This window comes from Peromyscus eremicus, chromosome 5 (genome assembly GCF_949786415.1).
Source record: "Peromyscus eremicus chromosome 5, PerEre_H2_v1, whole genome shotgun sequence".
Classification (NCBI taxonomy): domain Eukaryota; kingdom Metazoa; phylum Chordata; class Mammalia; order Rodentia; family Cricetidae; genus Peromyscus; species Peromyscus eremicus.
The window spans coordinates 73,083,551-73,099,013 of record NC_081420.1 but is presented as its reverse complement, the minus strand read 5'-3'; the positions used below and the strand labels follow the sequence as shown (position 1 = coordinate 73,099,013).

The following is a 15,463-nucleotide window of genomic DNA, read 5'->3' as shown; positions in this document are numbered from 1 at the left end:
ATAAAGAATACTGTGCAATGCATACTGAGTGGGCATGCCATTCATCCAGATTGTTGCATGCTCTGGAAGTCAAGCCTTGGATAACTCAAGCCATGAGGGCATTATTGACTTGGACTTTACAATAATTTCTAAATTTAATCAGTCAATTTTGTTAAGCTTCAGTTTCCAGAATGCAAAATGAAAGGAAGTTTGTTGATTCAATTCATACTCAGTCAACTGCTATGGCCAAAGCAGTAATTTGGCAGAATAGAAGGCATAATCTTGATTGTGAAAGCCTCTACTTATCTACATATATTTCTGAGTGTCAAAACTTACCTATAAGACCAAATAATTCTGTGTGATAAAATTAAAAACAAAGAAATTCACAGGCTCTTGAAGAACAAGTTGGGACACACAGAGAGGAAAGGAGAAAATGTCTAAGAACAACATTGAGATGTCCTGGAATACTGACACCACTGTCACAGGCTTAGAATTTCAAACATGGTAAAGTACAGAATCACTTCCAAAGTGAAAAACATCTGTCCAGATGAAGTGCACATTGGTCTTGGGTCACTACACAGAAACAGCAAGTTTAGTAAACATGTAAATTTACTGTTACACAGCAGAGAAAAGATAGGCAGAAAAGTAATTGATCTTTTGCCTGAATCATGTCATCTAGGACCTTCTCGATTCTTTCCTTGTTCAGCTGTGCCTTCTTCAGGAGAGCACCTTGGTCACATCATAATAAGACACACAGAATCTCAGGAACACCTCTCCCTGTGTCTCCTGCTTACCCTTAAGGGAAATTCTGCAGCGGTCCTCGAAGATCTCCTCTCATTACAGAACCCTGGACTTGGACATGTGTTCCTTTATAAGCCATCACTAACAGAGGCTAGTCAGTGGCCTCTCAGAATAGGCTTAATCATTTGGGATGCTGCCTGCTCTGGTGGATAAAGTACTTTTAAACATATACATATGTGATCTGGGGTTAAGCTGGGTGACACAGAAGCCGGGAGCCTCATTTGGCAAGTTATCTGAAAGATGCTGATTTGTTTTCCTACTTTCAACTCAGAAAAGGCAAACCCGTTGGAAAGTGATAAAATCACACTAGCTCCTTATACACTTTCAAGAAAACTTACCAAAATCTACTAGCTTGACTCCACCTTCAGTAGTCAACAGAATGTTATTCCCTTTTACATCGCGGTGGATAGTTTTGTTGTTATGCAGATGCTGAAGTCCCTGGAAGGTGGAAATTGGATAATGACTCTTAAAAGTACAAAACAAAGAAACATTTTTCAGGTGGTGCATTTGTGCAGAATCAATACCAAACACATGTGAAAATCGGCATTCAAATACTTATGTTTTGCATTTAGCTAGTCAAACCAAAATGTAGCATTTCCAACTTGGACTATATAAAAAGTCACAAAAAAGAGCATACTTCTCAGCTTTCCCCAAAAATCTCTACAATTTTTTATTACATTTATTTATTTGTGTGTGGTGTGTGTGCACGCGCGTGCACGCGTGTGCATGTGTGTGTGTGTGAGTTTGTGCATGAATGTGAAAATGTGGGAGTCAGAGGACAACTTGTGGGAGTCAGTTTTCTTCCACTATGCAGGTCCTAGGATTAAACTGAGGTCATCATGTCTGGCAGCAAGCACTACTACCTGCTGAGCCCACACACAGGCCCTCCCTCTAGTCTTAAAATTTTGTTGATTCCCAAAAAAGGGAAAATATTCTAAATACACTTATTTAAGATAGTGGCAAATAAAAAGATAACTACTAGAAAAATATTTTCTATCTTTATCTATAAAAATAAAAACAAACAAACAAACTTAAAGGCAGAAATCAGGATCCTATCAACACAAAATTGACTTCTAATGAAAAACTCAAGTTGTCTCTGCTTAATGTCTAGACTGCATTCAATCCTGTGTTAGTCAATACTAGCATAGTTATATTTTTTAAGTAGGATCTACATTTTTATTAGGTAGAGCTACTTCCTAATTATTGCACAAAGAATTCAAATGGTCTTACCATGAGTGCTTCATGTAAAATATATGCAATCAGAGGCTCGCTCATTCTTTGCCCCCTCTTCAGAAATCCTTTCACAAGATCGGTCACTGATCCTCCATTGCACAGCTGGAAGTGAGTGTGTCAGATGAACATTAACATGAACAGACGGTGTTAAAGCTCTTACTGTAAAAAGGTTTTCTTAAAATGTTTCAAAAAATTATTCTGGTATCCTGTTGTAAGTGCCTCATGAAGACTTTCATTATCTCCCATGAAATCACAAATGAAATGGACATAAAAGACTTGTGCTTATGACTGATAACTAGAACACACAGCTTTCATCTAAATTAATTTTAGAAGGGAATTTTCTACTTAAATTTAAGGATAAGAATTGTAGTTCTACAAATTATTCCTTGATTTAGGATGTAAGCTTCAAAAGCAATACTGACTTCTGCTTTTACAATTAACGTAGTCCAACAGTGTCAATGGATATACACTACGTTAAATGTGCACTTTAAAAAGAAACAAACCTTCATTTAGGCAACATTGCTAAGTACACTGAAGTAAAGATGACAAATGAAACCCTAGGAAACAATTTAGAATATTATGCGGCCTCTGTTCTCCAGCACTCCCCTTCTCTACACACAGGCAGAATCTGAACAGACAAGAGGAAAGAATATGGTGGAGAAACTTTTCATATCAGGGCTCTGCAAAATTAGCTAACATTAAGTCCCACTGAAAACTTTCAAAGGAGGCACCCCTTCTGCAATACAGACCAACACTGGCAGATTGTCTTACAAAACTATTCTCAAACAACTGAAAAGAAACTGAGTCCTTTAAAAGGCCACTCCTTTACAACAGTGGTTCTCAACCTTCCTCATGCTGTGACCCTTTAATACAGTTCCTCAAGTTGTGGTGACCCCCAACCATAAAACTCTTTTTGCTGCCCCTTCGTAACTAATTTTGGTACTGTTATGAATCGTAATTCAAATATCTGTGTTTTCTGGATGGTCTTAGGCAACCCCTGTGAAAGCGTCATTCCATCCCCCAAGGGATTGTGGCCCATAGGTTGAGAACTGCTGCTTTCTAAGGACCCAGGCATTAGAACTAGTTAGCAACTTTCTGAAAAACAATGCTAGAGCTCTCTCTCTCTCTCTCTCTCTCTCTCTCTCTCTCTCTCTCTCTCTCTCTCTCTCTCTCTCTCTCTTCCTCCCTCCCTCCTCCCTCTCCTCCTCTCTTTATCTTCTTCTTTTGCAATGTGTAGTTCTTGCTGGGGCTGTCTATTGTGAAAGAAATGTGAACACTGTCCAGAAGGAGGAAAGACTCCTATGCAACACTGTTGGAGTACACCTATGACCAAAAACTGTCAGAACCACAAATTTACATGGAGGCCACCTTTATAGAAGAGCAGGTTGTCAAGCACTTCTACCCAGAAGTGCGTGTTCAACCTCAGACTGATGCCACTCCCATTGTTAACCACGACACCTGTGGTAGTATTTCAAAACAGCTAAGGTAACCTTCTTCTTTTTGTCTTTAAAACCTTCCTCATTGCCTCAACCTCTTTGAATGTTCCTGTATTTACTCTGATAGTTGCATTTCCATTGGAGGCTCCACTGTTCTGAAATAAATATTAGTATTTGGAGATAATCTCTGGCCCATTGTTTTGTCTGGGTTGACATCACTGTGTTAGTGAAGAAGTCTCAAGTCTGCCTTCTTTGATACAGCATAGTGAATTTCAGGTCAACCCATAGCTTCTTTAAATATTGAGTGGTGATTCTCCTCCTCTTTCTCCTTCTTCAATGCTGATGTATTCTATTGGATGGAGGGCTACTGTTTTTCTACTTACTAAATGAAGGATATCTGAGCTGTTATCAGTTTGGGAGATCTAGTAATATATCATTATTGGCTTGTAAATGGAAACAGATGCACCCCTCTATGATAAGATATCAGCATAGAGAAGATCTGAGTAAAGGGGTTTATCACCATACTCTATGTTTTCAGTTTAATCTTTCTGTAAACCCCAAGCTAGTCAAAAGCTAATATCTATTCATTAAACAAACAAGTATGCAAAACCCAGTTGCTAACACTCATACAGTGAAGGGTCATACAAAATTAATCCATGGCCAATAAAAATTAAACCCCTTTCTAGTACATTCTTAGAAATGATTTACTCTTGGTTTTGTTTTCAACTGGCTCGTTTTTATTCTTTCACAGTTTTAAACATGGATATAGTAAACTTCAGTCATTTCCACACCCATTGCCCTCTCTCATCCCCATTCCTCTCTTGTTTAAAACCCTTTCCCAATAGGTCACCCTTCTACTCTCACATCTTCTTTATGTGTGTGTCTCACCATGTTTAGTTAGAGCTTCTTGCCTGAGCACAAGTGGGAGGTCATTTACTGAAGCATGAACAATGGAAGAAAATTACACTCTTCCCCTAGCAACCATTAACAGTCAACAGACCTTCAGAACTGAACTTTATATCCAATATGTTTTTTACAGAAGTGATGTGCTGACCCAGGAAACATTCTTGACCTGATGCATTCAGATATGAATTCATCATAATAGCAATTACAGTTATGATGCATTTTAGAAGAATGACAATTTATTGATTCATATTCCACAAGTGCTTATTGAGTCATTAGTATATACAAAGAACTAAGACAGGTCTTCAAGAATTTAAGATGATAAGGACCCCTATGGTTCTCAAGTCTACTGTCAGGGTTACCTCACAAGGCTTAGAGACAATCTGTACCACTGGGGCTAGGAAGCTGTTGCTGGCATCTGGAGGGGAAGGACGATGCCAGTCACCTAAAAGCTCAGAGAACAACCTTCCACAATGCAGAACCATTCAGGCTAAAGTGTCAACAGTGCCAGGACTAAAATAAATGACAACAACCTAATTAGGAGAATAAAAACCAATACCATGGTTTGTATGTGGATAGGAGATGCCTATGAGAAATATCTGCAGCAGCTAGAGAGGCTGGCACCACAGGTGGACTCTGTCATCACAGGCATTTGGTGGTTCCCTCCAGGGTCCTTTAGCATATTTACTGTGCTTGTGATTTCTTGTGAAATTCACAACTGAACTTTGGAGGGTGCATTTAGTTTTATCCATTTTTTCTTTATGCCCCTGTCTTTTTCATTATTGGAATTCTTAGGCCTCTCTCCAAAGAGATGATACATTTTGTGCCCCTCACAAGATGGAAGTCATGTCATTTTCCTATGACTCTACTTAAACTCACTAAAAACAAGTATGTATATTTGAACTAAAACAGAGTTTTTAGTGGTAAATAAAGAAAAGGAAAAATGTCATTCCACATAAATATGGACACTGTCCTCAGCTGTGCAGGAGCCACTGAGCAAGCTTGCAGAGCGAGATCCAGAGTCCCTCTGTGGAAGACCCAAAAATGCAGTTGTCAGCCATGCTGAAGAGTGAGTTGCTCCCTCTAGAAAGATCAACGAGCTTCACAAGAATGAGATGGAAGACATGACTGCTAATTATGGAAGAATTCTATGATGACCCTTCAAAGATTTCATTATCTTCTACTTTAGGGCTTAATGGGACAACATAAACAGTTGCAAATCTTTCCAGACAGTAAAATAATGACAAGATGCCACAGTAACAGTCTGTACCTATCAAAATTATTAACCACAGTTACGTGTCATGGCCTAAACTTCATTACCAACTTGAATATAAAATCACACAGAAACAAACATCTGCGTGTATCTGTGAGGGTATTTCCAGAAAGGTTTAACTGAGGGAGGTGGACTCACCCTCAGCATGGGTGACATCATCCTATCTATAGACTATCATCCCAGACTGAATAATGAGGGAAGAAGAGGAAACCCCAGGGTACTAGCATTCATCTCCCTGCTTCCTGACTGTGAACACAATGTGACCGGCCACCTCACTCTCTGGCCACCTGACTTTCTGGCCACCGCATTCTCCAGCCACCATGCTTTGCCCATAACTGCCCCCTCAAACTACAAGCCAAAAATCAACCTTTCCCTCCTTAAGCTACTTTAGTATTATATTTTGTTATAACAAGAAAAGTAACTAGTTATTTTCTTACCCAGAGCATAAAACACACAAACTATCTGAAAAAATAAGTAAACAAATTTTACCCTTCAAATTATTATTATTATTATTATTATTTTGAGACAGGATTTCTCTGTGTAGTTTTGGTGCCTGTCCTGGATCTCACTCTGTAGACCAGGCTGGCCTCAAACTCACAGAGATCCACCTGCCTCTGCCTCCCAAGTGCTGGGATTAAAGGCATGTGCCACTGTCGCCTGGCTTACCCTTCAAATTTAAATTTTGTTGTTTGAATTTCATATGATAAACCCCATAAAAGAAACTGAGTTACCTAAGCAATTAAGACAGTGATTTCTTGTAAAATAAATTAAAAAAATAATTTTAAAAAGGTAGTGATTTCTTATATAACATCTATAGTTACTTACCACATAATTTCTATTAGCTAAATATTTCTTACAAATATTAAAATACAATTTGGGGAGTCATATTAGTTAAAATTATCTTCAAAAAGCATAGTCACTTGCTTTTTAGAATAAACAAACTCAAAATCACTATCTGATAGGAAAGAAATAGAGTTATGAAAATCAGATTGTTAAATTTTATTTAGAGATAACACAGTATGCTTGAAAATATCAGGAAATTTATTTCCCTTATTATTTATTTCATTGATTTTTTTATACTATACTGTAACATGCCATGAAAATATTTCATGTTTAGAAACATATTTAAAAATATATTGGGTATAAAAATCAATCAATCAACCAATCAGATAACCAATCATAAGGAAAACTACAGAGAGGGTAACATTGAAATCAGGCAGACTCTCTCCACACCAGGCATCTGTTTTAATCTGGACGTAGTAGTGAAATGGTGAAGAGAGCGAAGAAGGAAATGCCACCCTTTTGATTTAAGGCCCACTCTGCAAGATGGAGCTCATGCCTGGTGGTGTAACCAGGGTCCAGAACTTGTGGCTAGCCAGGTCCTAGCTCCTAGAGGAGAATCTACTACTATTATTTTCAGACAAAGTACACTGACAACTGAGGAGTTAGTGTATCCCATAGATTCATGTGTCTCAGCCCTCATCAGAGAATCTTCTTTCTGAAGTAGATGCTGATTCATCGAGGCCCCAAACAGTTCAACATGCAGAGAATAAGAGACTCCAGAGTGCTCAGCCCTGAGCAGGATACCTCCAGCACACACCCTATCATCAGGTCACTGGGTGACTGTGGTCACGACCACCATTATGGAAGGAATACAAGTCCTCCATAATTCCTTCCTTCCAGATGTGCCTAACCCTGATGGTGCATTTTCCATCCAAGAAATCCATTTCTCAAACAGCTTTAGGCAGCAGGGTTTAATGTGAGGAATGCCAAACTTTACTTCTGAACGAAACGTAAAGAAGTAAGTTAAAACAGAAAACAAAAGGAAAGATCTATCAAAATACAGAAATTACCATGGGAACAAAAATCCAAGTCTTGCTGATGGCTTTGTGGCTTACTTCCTTAAAGAGACACCAAAAAGAATGATCATGGCACGAATTCTGATCCCTCACTGAGAGTGAAGTTTCAAATACCGTCCTGATGAAATGAACTGTTCCCACTAGTCCAAATGCTATCCCTGGAAAGGATACAGGGTAAACTTAAAAATGAAACACAACAATTCTTTTTGAACAAAAGGATGGGAATACATGAATTGCAGATATTCTTTAGCTAGATGACAGATCACCAAAATAAAACAGCCTTATGTGCGGCTCTAAAATGAAAAGCACCCAGGAGAATGAATGGTACTATATTTAATCTAAGCAATTTTACAACACCAAGATAGACTGAAAGAAAAATTCATGATAGGAGACACCCCCCGACACTCGCCCGCTGCCAAAGTATAGCTTTGCAACATAATGTGGAAACAGAGCCTGGGCACTCTTTAATCAAACAAAATTGAAGTATAATTTTCCTAAATCAGAGCTACACTCACTGAGAGCCTTCTTAACCCTCTAGCACACAGATATGAACTGAAACAACCAGGACAAAAGGGAAGTCATTCCATAAGCAACATGGTAGCGCTTCCAAACGAGTTTCTACAGGCCCTCTGGATGTATTCTGTCCTTATTGAGACAGAAAATAAGGTGTTGGTTTTTTTAAACTGAGATTTATGAAAAAGGGCTCTTCATATCTGCAGTTAGGAATCCTTACTTGTGCTGCTTTTCATTTGTTTTGTTTTGTTCTCAGTGTGCTCTGAGGTCGTCTGCTGAAATAGATCATGTTCTGCCCTGAGCCACGGAACTTGGTTTTCCAGGGCTTGCTCCAGTTTTGTTCTGTTCATTTTATAAAAGCATTGTCAACATTCAATCTTGAGTCTCAGTAGACGTGCATCAGTATCAGGGCAGGCAGGGGATGAGGTGAGAGCTTGCCATAGGCTTCCGCAGTGACTGCATCATTTTACACCACCATGAGCAATGAGCAAGGGTTTAGTTTGCTCCACAGCCTCATCTGTTCCTGGCATCATCAGCCTTTCTAAGCTCAGCCATTTTAGTAGATACCAAATAGTATTTCTTTAGGCTTTTAGCTTAACTATTCCAAAGCCTAAAAGCATTAAACATATTTCTTACAAATGCTTCTGTAAAGTGCCCACTTGTATTTAAGTTGAGTGGGCGCATTTTATTGGGTGAGATTTCTATTATTTCTAGTAGCTGAACATGTTTAAAAATGGGCATTGAATTTTAGCACACATTTTCATGGTCGTTCCCCCTGCCGCCCGATGCACATTTTTATTCTATTAAATGCAATTACAGTACAAGAATTTTTTTTTGTTTCAGCAAACTTATTTCAACATTTCAACAAACTAGTATTTTGGAACTAATTCCGGCCAGTCAAATATGTGCTCACACAGTACATTAGACTCTTTCCTTGTAATGTCTTTGTCTTCCTTTGTTAGTGCAAGGCTGGTCTCTAAAAGGAAGTCAATGAAACCAATTCTCTTTAAAATATTTCACAAGATTCTTGTTTCAAAAAAAATGGTAGCATGAAGAATTCATGGATGTACTATCTAGCAAGCTAAACACCAATAAAAACCAAAGAGGCGATGAATTACTTAAAGTAACAGAGGACCCAAAACTGCACACAGAGACCACCTGCATTTCTCACATAATCTCAAGCCTATGCTGTAGAAGCTACATTCCAGGTAAGGACAGGGGTTTGCTTCCTCTGCTGTGTCCCCATTCACAGGATGGAGGCCCTAATTCTGATGAGCAGGCTAACGATGATACTCACTCTCACCCAGGCTTGTTAGGTATAGAGGACAATGCCAGCAGGGACAAGTTGAGAATCGAGGTACTTCCTTGATCCAGAGCTCTGATCCAAAAGCAGGTGTCTCTACAAGAGATGTGGATCCCTGCTGGCAGCTATACTTGTACATCAGTTCTGGGGACCAGACTCAGGTCCCTGTGCTTGTAAGGCGAGCAAGCTCCTGAAACTGCAGGCAGCCCCCAAAACGGTGCATCAGAGATTGTGCCCACAGGAAGCCATAAGAACAGAGGGCTGCAAAGTCCTCCCCAATGTTCCTGATGATATTGGGGAGACAGTGAGAAGTTCCAATCTAAGAAAACTTTTGAAAACAGTGGAGATTCTAGTAATGAGCTATGAGAGCAGCAGGCCAACTACATACCATGTAGTGTAGGAGGGTCAAACAAACAAAGAAGTCTGCTGGGCTTCTCAAAGACGACCCACAAAAAGCGTGTCTGCATTTAGCTGATCAAACTGTGAAGCATTTTTTGTTTTGCCCCAGGGCATTGCTGAAATCTATAGAGAAATCAGCAGACCATTAGTGGCGTTCAATAGCTTGGTGTAGTTCAGAAGCAGACTGGTGTAATAGAAAAATCAAAGAAAGCTATAATTGGGGCTGGAGAGATAGCTCAGTTGGTCAAGTGCTTGTCTTACAAGCACAGGGACCTGAGTCTGGTCCCCAGGACTGATGTACAAGTCCCCAACATAGCACGGGTGTGCCATCTCGGCACTGGGGAAGGACAGTCAGCAAGATCCCTAGGACTTACTGATCTTAGCCTAGCTGGTGCATCCCAGACTCATGAGAGACCATGTCTCAACAAAGAAGGTAGACAGAGCCTAAGGGATAAGACCTGATGTCTCTGGCTCCACAAATCCTCACAGTCACATGCATGCACCCACACACGTACATGAGCACTCCCCGGTCCTAGAAGGTAGAAAGGAGTCCCTGCTGAATAGCTATCATCGTTGGATCACTGGATGTACCAAATCTAGGCCCTCTACGAAGTAACATGAGAAGCTTTATATTACAGGGAAATTCATTTTATTAAAATAGTTTGGTGGCATTTACTAAATAAGCAAGTCCAAATAGTGAGTCCTCCAAGGGAGTTAGCATTTAGAAATCCTACAACAGGATTACTGAAACTGTCCAATTTTCAATAAAAAATTATGAGACAAAGGAAGAAATAAGAAAATGCTATTTTATAGATAGGAAAAATAAATAGGCAGCAGGAACCGTCTGTGACAGGCCACCAAGGATGTGTGTGCTTAGAAGACAGAGGCACGAAAGCAGGAAAGAAAACACGTGTTCAAATTCTAAGGGAAACCATCTTTAAAGTAAGAAAGGTTTGACGCTAATGCCAAAAGGAGAATATGGAAATAGAGAATTTTTTATTTAATTTAATAATTTTTTTTATTATAATTCATCATTTTCTCCTTCTTTTCCTCCCTCTTTCATCCAGTGTTCCCTTGCCTGTTTCCTTTCTTTCAAATTCATGGCCTCTTTTTTCTGTAATTGTTGTTACGTTAGTGTATATGTGTATTCCTAAATATATACAATCTGCTCAGTGCATATTATAGAGATTCTATAATCACCACTTTATTAAACCAGCACAATTCCTAACTACGTTCTAAGGATTTGTTCTTATACCCACAGATAAGTGTAGTCCTCACTCTCATCAAGGAACTTTCTCTTACAACAGGTAGAGACCATTACAGAAAACCACAACCACTCAAAACGCAGAGTTGTGGAGCCCAGCCCCAACTGGCTCTAGAATACAATTGTATCTAGCCCCAATTGTATCTAGAATACAATTTCTGCACCTAAATCCCAGTGATCATTGCAGAAGAGAGGACAGAAAGACTGTAGGAACCAAGGGAACTGGGAGTTTGCTATGAGATTGTGCCTCCTAGAAATGTCAGAAACTACACCCCCTTTAATCTCACCAACATGTTAGTAAGAACTGACAAAGACATGCTAACATGGAAGGGGAAAAAACTCCCAAAACTGCAACCCTAGACAAAGAACTTCGGGCAACCAAGGAATGCCGAGAACAGAAGAAACATCTTTCTCAGGAAAGAGTTCAAAAGTTGGTTATCTACAACCAAATGGTCAGCCAATAAAGAGAATTTTACAAACCAGAAAGACCAAAGGAAAGCTTCACAGTTGAAAAGTGCAATGGAAATTAAAAGAACGAACAAACAAAAACCACTGTAGGGAAACATCAAGAGACGTGAGCTCAAAAAACAACCTGCAAATCTGAAGCGGTTAGCAGAGGCTCTGACTGGCATCAAGTCCACTGTTCCTTCTTAGCTGGCTCTTCTTGTCTTTCCTCCCTTTCTCCAGTTCCCGTTTCAGTTTGATTGAACATTTTCTCTATCCTGCTTTTTCCTGTGCTGTCTTATCAGCTATACTTCCTTTTTTACTTTTTTTATTATGCTGTAGGGCTCATAACATGTTTTACTTACCATAGTCTGCCTTAAAGTAGTATTATGTCACCATATACAAAATATATACTTGCCGGGCGGTGGTGGCGCACGCCTTTAATCCCAGCACTCGGGAGGCAGAGCAAAGCGGATCTCTGGGAGTTCGAGGCCAGCCTGGGCTACCAAATGAGTTCCAGGAAAGGCACAAAGCTACACAGAGAAACCCTGCCTCGAAAACCAATATATATATATATATATATTTCCACCTTTCTCCCCTCTCCCTTTGATACTACTGTTATGCATTTTAATTCTCCCTTATGTGGATAACCTAGCAATATACACCTAGAACTGTCTTTTAAGAAGTGATTTTTATTGAAAGAGACTATAAAATAAAAATTAGTAATGTTATATTCACCCTCATAGTCACCAATGATGGTGTTTTTTACATCTTTCTCTAGGTCTGAATTTTTATCTGGAATCATTTTCTTTCTTAAAATTATGTTTATGGAATTTAAAAAAGTTTTATTACATCTATATATCTATCAATCCATCTATCCATCCATTCATCCATCCATCCACCCACCCACCCATCCATCCATCCATCCATCCATCCATCCATCCATCCATCCATCCATCTATCCATCTATCCATTCATCTATCCATCTATCTATCTATCATCTACCTACCTATCATCTATCATCTACCTACCTACTTATGTGTGTGTGATATGAAAATGTGTGTGCATACATGCGTGTTTGTGTGTGTGTTTGCATGCACATAAGTGTGTGCACCATGGTGGGTTTGAAGGTCAGAGAACAATTTGAGGGAGTGAGTTCTCTCCTTCCGCCAAGTGGTGGGTCTTAGGACTTGGACTCAGGCCATCCAGCTTGGCAGCAGGCACCTTTATCCATGAAGCCATCTCACCAGCCTATTTTTATGTTTCTTTACATTTATTTTATTACCAGTCTTAAAAAAAAATGCTTGTCTTAGTGTTTTATTGCTGTGAAGAGACACCATGACCATGGCAACTCTTATAAAGGAAAACATTTAATTGGGGCTGGTTTACAGTTCAGAGGTTTAGTCCAGCATGGCTGGAAGCATGGTGGCATGCAGGCAGACATGGTGCTGGAGAAGTAGCTATACATCTGGATTGTCAGACTGCAGGAAGAGAGAGTAATACTGGGCCTGGTTTGAGCTTCTAAAACCTCAAAGCCCACCCTCAATGACATACTTTCTCCAAACAAGGCCACACCTACTCCAACAAGGCCACACCTCCTAATAATGCTACTCCTTATAGGCCTATGGGGGTCATTTTTATTCAAACCATCACAATGCCTGTTTTTATTTTACTTTAATTTATGAATATTTTAGCTGGGCCCAGAATTCTAAGATGACATCATTTGACTCCAAGTGCTTCATGTACGTCATTCCTTGGCATCTTAGGAAATGTCAATGGCCACCTCGATCTGTGACTCCTACGTGAAACGCATCCTTTTCTGCTCTGTTCACGATTCTCTTCATTACTAGTTTCTGGCATTTTGCTTTTGATAATCTTAGTATAATTTTCTTAGTTTACTCGATTTCAATGTGGACAACTGGGAAGTTCCTGTATTTAGGTCTACTCATCTTTGCTTCCACATATCTAACCTAAACTTAGCCTCAATTGTTGGAGTTGTTTTTTTCCATAGAGACTTCTGTTTCAATTCTAGAAGTTCTACTTAGTTCTTTACAGTTTCTATTTATTTCAATATTGTTAATTTTTCCTTAAATCTTTTTACATTTATAACTACATTGAAGTTCTAACTTGCTAATTCCAGTGCCTCTTTTCTATTGTTCACATTTTCCCCTGACTGGTTCACATTCTTCCTGTGTTTTCACATATATAGTTTTATCTTGGAACTGGATGTTGCTAATGTCATGTTATTGGATTTCTGTGTTTTGCTGTCTTACATGAATAAACACTGAATTTCTTTCTGGAATGCAGCTAATTAACTTATAGATTAATTACAGCCTTCCAGGAAGCTCTTACTTTTAAGGTTAGCTTAACCTTCCCTGTAGGACAACTTTTCTGGGGTCCCTAGTAAATGCTTCAGGTATAGTCGATCAGAGCTTGAGCAGCTCACTACGCAGCAAATTCATCCTGTGCAGATTACAATTGTACAGCAATTCCTCCTCTGCTCTGTTCTTTGCCCGACATCTGCATTCTTCGTTCTAGGTACTTTCAAACACCTTCTTGCATAGTTTAATTGCACAGATAATCTTGCCTTTCTGGAAACAGTTTTCTGCATAGTTTCCTCTTCCATTTGATCTCTAACCATGGACGCCCTCCCAGTCTTTTCAGTTAGGCAGAACTGCTTTGGTCTCTGCATTCACTGCTGCTTCTTCTCATCACTGTGATCAGATACGTGACAGCAACTACTTCAGGGAGAAGAGATTCATTTTGGCTCATGGCTCAGAGGGCATGTTCATTCTGGAAAGGAAGGCATGTGTGGTATGGCTTCTCACACAGCACCACAAGAAGCTAATCAGCTGGAGAAGAGGTGGGGCTGAGCTGTAATCCTGAAGTGTGCTGGTTCATTGGCCCCGCCAGACTTTATGGATTTATCTGTCAGCTAAGCCTTATGTATGAAAGGTTCCCCAGCTTGCCTACATAGCACTACCAGGTAGAGACTAGTGCCCAAACAGGTGAGCTTCTAGAGGGATTTAACGTCCAAATCCCAAACACCTCCTGGAAGATGCCATTCTGGGGCCTGTGGTGTCAGACTTGCCCTTAAGAATAAAACAGAAGTGATTATGATGTTCAGCACTTGCCCACTGTTTGAAAAATGCTTTAGTTTTGTCCAGTATTCTGTTTGTATATGGAAGATTGCATGCTGATACAAGCACTATCACAGCCAGGAGCAGAATCTCTGCTTATTTCTCTGCAGACTGGAGAATGCAGAAGAGCACTTTCTAGACTTTCCTTAGATAAGAATCACATGGGCGTGGTGGCACATAGCTTTAATCCCAGCACTTGGAAGGCAGAGGTAAGAAAGGGCCAGCCTGGTCTACACAGTGAGTTCCAGGATAGCCAGGGCTACATAATAGAGAGATCATCCTGTCTCAAAATAAATAAATAATAAAATAGCTTCCAAAGTCCACTCATGGATCTTCTGCTTCATCGGTACAAGTGGTCCACACTGTTATAATCACGGACTCTGGAGGATAGTACCAAGGACCAAGTTCCTGCAGCCACTGTTCTGGATTCTGTCAGCAGGTTAAAAAGTCTCCTTTGCCCCTCCTTGTCAAAGGTCTTCTCTTTCATTTCCTATTAATATGTCTATTTATCCTCTTCATAGCACGAGCAATAATGATTAATTTGTGCTTTAAATCCTTTTCCCACCACTACACTAATGATCTCTAATGTAAGTTCATCTTGCTCCCCACTGAATACTGACAACCTGCCATCATGCCCGAAGTAAGAGGTTACAATTCAAGAAACAGTCAAGTGACAAGATGTAAATTCCGTACAGGTATCCACACATATGCACATGTGTGCACAATGGCAGGTCAGCTGTTCCTATGGTATAGAAGGGGTCTGCTCAAAGTTTGACATGTTTCGATAAAATGTACTAATACATTAAATTCTAGATGCCAAAAAAGTGATAAAACAATTATGAAAACAGATGCCACCTAACAGGCATTTTCTTTTTTTATTAATTAATTTTTTTCATTTATTTTACATCCTGATTGC

At 39.6% G+C, this 15,463-nt stretch overlaps 1 protein-coding gene across 1 annotated transcript in view; it reads right to left on the bottom strand.

Moving 5' to 3' along the window:
• Myo3a (myosin IIIA) overlaps positions 1–15,463 on the bottom strand; it is a 141,585-nt gene that overhangs the window by 124,230 nt on the left and 1,892 nt on the right. The window contains exons 2-3 of the mRNA XM_059263029.1: positions 2,011–2,115; positions 1,119–1,218 (exon numbers count right to left, since the gene is read on the bottom strand). Coding sequence (XP_059119012.1) covers positions 1,119–1,218; positions 2,011–2,115 — 205 coding nt within the window. The remainder of the gene's footprint in view (positions 1–1,118; positions 1,219–2,010; positions 2,116–15,463) is intronic.